At 35.5% G+C, this 5,945-nt stretch overlaps 1 protein-coding gene across 1 annotated transcript; it reads right to left on the bottom strand.

The window, feature by feature from the left end:
• Nucleotides 1–1,142: 1,142 nt before the first annotated feature.
• Nucleotides 1,143–1,949, bottom strand: LOC121135324 (vomeronasal type-1 receptor 1-like). Its single transcript, XM_040733851.1, has one exon. The coding sequence runs from the start codon at nt 1,947–1,949 to the stop codon at nt 1,143–1,145; it is 807 nt and encodes a 268-aa protein (XP_040589785.1).
• Between the last annotated feature and the right edge of the window lie 3,996 nt (nt 1,950–5,945).

Here is a 5,945-nt window from a genome sequence, read left to right as displayed (position 1 = left end):
CATATCTCTCTTAGGCCCTAGGCCCTGCCCCCAATGAAATGACAGCCTCTGGAGACCTCCCACGGAGGACCAAACAATCCCTAGGGAGCAACATGGGGATTGGGTGGGGCCTAGGTTTTTGGTGTGGGGTGGGGGATGAGGGCATGGAGAGGGAGCTGGGATTGACATGTGAAACTATCTTGTTTCTAATTTAAATTTTAAAATGTAATAATGAAAAATAAGAAAAACTGAAATACAATTGGATGTGGTAGTACACAACTTTAATAGCAGAACACTACAGATAGAGGCAGGTACATTTCTCTCTATATTTCCAAGCCAGCCCAAGCTACAAAGTGATTTTCAGGACAGCTATGGCTACATAGTGAGATATTTTCTCAAAAACATTATTAATTCTAAAAAGTAAATAGAAACTGAAACTATTAAATGGAAATGGAAAACATTCCTTAAGGTTTAGGGGTACAGTATAACTTTCAAAATTAATTTCAATTACACAGAAAACCTGGAACTAGCCACAGATATCAGTAGAGGATACTAAATGAAATTCAAGAGTTTATAGACAGTACAGCAAACAATAAGGAGAGTGCACAGTCAGCCACCAGAATAAGAGGAATTCTTTATCAGTAATATGATGGAGGGAATGCTGTCACCCTTGGGAAAGGCGCATAGAGAATAGGGATGTTTCAACCTAAATAAGAACATGCCTTTAGAAAGATAAGAAACTTAGAGAATACCAAATAGATTGATTCAGAAAATAAATTTCACACATTACATAATAATAGAAAACATACTGAGGAAAGAGAGAATCTTAAAAGCTACAATGGGAACATTTCAAGTTACATATAAAGACAGTCCTATAAGAATTAAACCCTCAATAGAGATTGTAAAAGCCAGAGGGACAACAATACCTTCTTTTCCTGGGTTTCTGGCTTAAGTTTACAGTACACTCATGACGCTTCATAACAGTCTGTAATTCCTGCCTTAGAGGGTCTATCACTCTCTTCTGTCATGTAAGTCACCAGCACAAGATAAGTGCAGACAAACATGCAGGCAAATCACATATACATTTAAAATGGAATATAAAAACTTAAATCAAGAAGTGGGTCAACGGTAGAAACCATAAGGAAGATAGATATTTGCCCATATTATGAGAGAGATTTTTTTCTACAACACGTATCAAAGATGTGAGAGACACGGGTATCACAACTGATGAGCAGAAAGGGGCTGAATGCAGGGAAGCATGCAGCTAGGAATGCAGCAGCATCAATCAACCTCTTGGTTGGATTCCTGGTAAGAATAAGACAAAAAGTTGAAATGGAAGAGAGACCAAAGAAGAAAACAAACATGGTCACCAGTCTCAGAATGGTGTGTGTAGCTCTGTCCTCTGGGCCAAGTCTCAAGGAGAGGCTGTGACTGTGAATGTGTTGAACTTGCTGCTTGTGCTTGTGCAGGACCAGGACCATAGATCCACCAGCAAAAATCATGAACACCAAACATATAACATCAATGGCAATGTACAGGACTGCATTTAATAAAAATATATATGTTTTTGGTACAGGTGATGAACAGTATCTGTAATTCGTGCTCATACTAATATTTTGAATGCCCCTTGGGCCAGTTACTCGCATAGGAATATACATATTTACCAAGAGTTGCAGGATCCAAACATAGAAGCCACAGACACCAACACTTCTTGGGCATCTCTTACAGAGCTTCTTAAAAAAACGGAATCTGGGACAAAGTTTGGTGGCCTGGAAGCCACTCAAAAGGCATGTGGTATTAAGAGAAACCCCCCTGGCAACACGGTGAAGATAAAAAACAAGTTTATATTCAGCATCACCAAAGAAATCCTTCCATCCAAAAGCTGTCATTGTCTCAGGGATCCCTCTGAAGAAGAGGAGTAAGTTGTTGGCAACAAGTATTTGGTTGAGGATAGGGTCTGTGGGCCTCATCTTTTGTCCAGTGAGCAAAGTGAAACCATAAAGACAGAGAAGCAAGGAGTTTCCCATGATGCCTACTCCTGTCTGGAGAAAGAATAAAATCCCCACTTCCAATTTGATATTACTCATCATTTAAACATCAGGGGGATAAAGATTTTAATTTGAGACAGAAGGAAAAGATAAAAATAAAGTTATTTCTTCAACCTCATAATTTATATTGCTGAGGTTATGCCATAATATTTCTGTTTCTGTAAGACGTGATATTTTACATTCTCATTTTTAAAATATTTGTTTTACGTGTGAGGGTGTTTCTCTTCAAGTATTTCATATATCCATATGCAATCAATACTTGAAAAATCCACAAGGCATCAGATCTCCAGGATGTTTATGAACAACAATGTAGGGACTCAGAACCAAATTTATGTTCTCTGCAAGATCAGAAAGTGTTCCTAACCACTGAGGCAACTCTCCTTCCCCCTAACTTTCTTGTGTACAAGAGTTGTAAATTAAATAGTTGTTGGTGTGTTCTATGTTAAATTGGTACACTCTATTTAAGAGATATCTTTAAGTGTGTCTTTAGCAATGTAAGTCCCATAGTTACAAAATTAAATTAACATGTTCATCTCTCCTAATAAAGTTACCCTGAAGATGAACCTGAAATAAGAAATGAGAATACAAGAAACATAGTGTATTATGTTTTTCCATATGAATTAACTTGAATAAAAAGAAGTATGAAAGGAAAGTCACAAATCACTCCAGCCTACACATATGGATTCTTGAGTTTACAGTTACGATAAAAAATATGAAGGACTAAAAACTCAATGGCATAGAAGAACAAATACCAAACAGTGTAGATGGAAAGAACAAACATATGTTTATTTCCTTTATAGTTTGTATAAATAGAGTTAGCTTGTATTACATATATATATATATATATATTTTCCATAATAGGTTCATGTTTGTTTCACATTGTACAATATAGCTTATACATAATTACGAATACTGGGTCAGAATTTATGTTCAATGGCCAAATTAAAGAGTCCATAAGAATTACTGTTAATATGGTTTCAGTAAAAGAATGACGATAATTTGTTTTTCGACTTAATTATAATTTTATGGAGGGAGTGCCTTTTTGTGTTTTCCAGAATATTCTTGAATTCTTGGGCTTAAGTGAACCTTTTCCCTCAACTTGCTGGAACTACAGTCATTGGGTGTAATGAACAGCTCTAATTGTGTGGTTTTATTAGGTCTAGGTCACATCATTTATGCTAAATGTATACGTGTGTGGCAAACATATTTTATTTATTTTCATAAATTATGTCTATATATGATATAGAGACCTAAATAACCATAAAAAGATATTATCAATATTTCATATTGATTTATAAATTGTTACATTTCTGTAAGTTCTGGCTTTTATCAATAATGAAAACAAATGAACAAACTTGATTAAGCTGCATAATTTCTAACTTAGTAGGAGGAATCAGCAGTTTTAAACCAAGTGTGTATACTGTTTCATGTTTTAATAAATACATTTATGTTTCACAACTCTCTCTTGAGTAATTATCATCCCATTCACTCATAGTATGCTCTTAAAATGCATGTTCACACATACTTGCCTTCCTACAGACCTATGAATTATTATTTGACAACTTCTTGAGGAAAGTGGATTTTATTCAAGCTTATGGCTCCCAGGTAAGTTGAGCATACCCCTTCAAATAACCTGCACTGAAACATGTAGACGCTGCAAAAATTGGACCAATTTTTTAATAGGACACACATTTGCAGGCATGGGAGTAGGAGGGGATCTTGGAGGAGTTAGGGAAGTAGGGGATAAATATGGTCAAAATGCAATGAGTGGAAATCTAAAAGAATTAATTAAATATTGCCAAGCATTTTCTCAGTACTTGACTCTGCATGTATTGAAATATATTTCCACCTCTAAGCTTCTGGCAGCAATACCGAAAATGGACTATATAGATATGTATATCAATTACTAGATAATAAAGAGTATTATACCATGAAAAATTTACCAGCTGGTTGAGATCTTGTACTTGAAGTCTATTCCAGTAATACAATGAGATATATCTATCTCCACTATGACAATGCCAGAGAAACATCAAAGAATTCTAAATGAAAAAATAAGAAAGAGTTCATTATAGAATGACTATCTGTGGTATTTGGGAAGGGAAAAATTACATAAAGAAATATTAATCACTTCTCATATCCCTTGTTTCCCAGAATACACATTTAAAGGTAATGAAATGCAGAATGAGAAAAAGATTTCTCTGATGAAGTTTTTCAAGTGATAATCTAGAAAAGGTAACATAACGTCTATCAAAGTAGTTAGTGATCATGGGAAATTGCTGACAGAGGAGGATCACTGGCAGATAGGACGTGGATTTGAAGGAAATTCCTGAGGGTGTAGACTTTCAAATTAATTGACAACACAGAGAAGTTTATTGGTGTTCCATAACATAACAAAATGTTGGCAATTACTTCAGAAATTTTTTGTAAAAAGATCAAAGATAGGAAAATAAAATAGAAAAATGTATTAATGAAGAATATTAACAGCACAACAACTATCATAATGTGAGTTCTGGAAAAGTGATAATAATAGAAAAAGGAGGGCTAATAATTTATGGATTTTTTTATACTGAATGTGAAATGAACAGATCCTTGTTCTTTTCCCATAGCAGAAATATTCTTAGAGATGCAGTCCTTATTACTTGGTTTGGGGTATAATGACATCTTTAGAATTTTATGAAAATAACCTGTTGTAGTAGCAATGGAAGTTAGAGATGAATTGATGTACAATATTTGCTTGCTTAGTTTGAATCTCTTAGGTTGCTTATACAGTTAAACATCCAATTCTGTGACTAGTTATATGACTAGGTGGGTAAACAACTTGCTTTTCCAACAAGAGGTCAACAGAGCCTATTACAAGCACATATGTATATATATATATATATATATATACACATATATATATTAATTTAAATTAGAAACAAGGTTGCTTCACATGTCAGTCCCAGGTCCCTCTACATTTCCCTTCCCTCCTCCTTTGCCCTACCACCAACCCCCCAATATTCCCACATTTCCCCAGGAGGGTGAGGCCTTCCATGGGCGTGTCCATAGTCTGTCATTTCATCCAGGGCAGGGCCTAGACCCTCCCCAAAATGTTCAGGGTGAGAGTGCATCTCTCATTGTTGGATGGGAGTCCAAAGTTCATATGTATACCCAGGAAAAATACTTATCTACTTCCCAAGGCTCAATAAATTACCTAGGCCTCCTCACTGACACCTACATTCAAGGGGTATTGATCAGTCCCATGCTGGATCAGGAAGAGAATTTTTATAGTCAATTCTTTGGATGTAATTCTGTCATGGTCCTTGGTTACTCTACATTAGATCTAGAGAACTCATATTAAACAAGTAAAACTACACTCTTATAGGATATCAACTATTGTATTGCACTGTGGCCACTAGATTCTATTTATAGACAATGATAAAGGATTTTTAAGTGATATGTTTCAATGTATATCAGTTTCAGTTACAGATAACAAGGCATCACACTGTTTCAAATGTGAAACTTATTAAATTGAGTGTCCTGGGTGCAGACACATTACAGATTTCCCCTGTCTCACTGCTGTTAAAATGGCACAGACTAAGCATATCTGAGACATTTGGAGTCCAAAGAAAATAGTAATGACTAATTAAAATGATGTAGAAAATTGGAATCTGGAATGAGTAAGTATCTAGCTCAGAAATCTGCATTAGACAAGACTGGAATCTGTCCTGTCCTCTGCAAACTGGTGCCTGAAATGCAAGGAGGATGCATTTTTGAGCCTAGATTCTAGATAGGGACTTTATAGCCAATTTTATCTGTCACTCTACTATAGCTATGAAGTTGACAATAACTCCTGGGATAAAAACTGAATATACTTAGAGCTCACCCTTCTGGAATATCACAAGGTCAGGTCATGGTATGTCTGCTGAGGGATTTATC

This window comes from Mesocricetus auratus, unplaced genomic scaffold, assembly GCF_017639785.1.
Source record: "Mesocricetus auratus isolate SY011 unplaced genomic scaffold, BCM_Maur_2.0 Super-Scaffold_100037, whole genome shotgun sequence".
Classification (NCBI taxonomy): domain Eukaryota; kingdom Metazoa; phylum Chordata; class Mammalia; order Rodentia; family Cricetidae; genus Mesocricetus; species Mesocricetus auratus.
The sequence above is the reverse complement of the archived record's forward strand: the minus strand, read 5'-3'. Positions and strand labels throughout refer to the sequence as shown.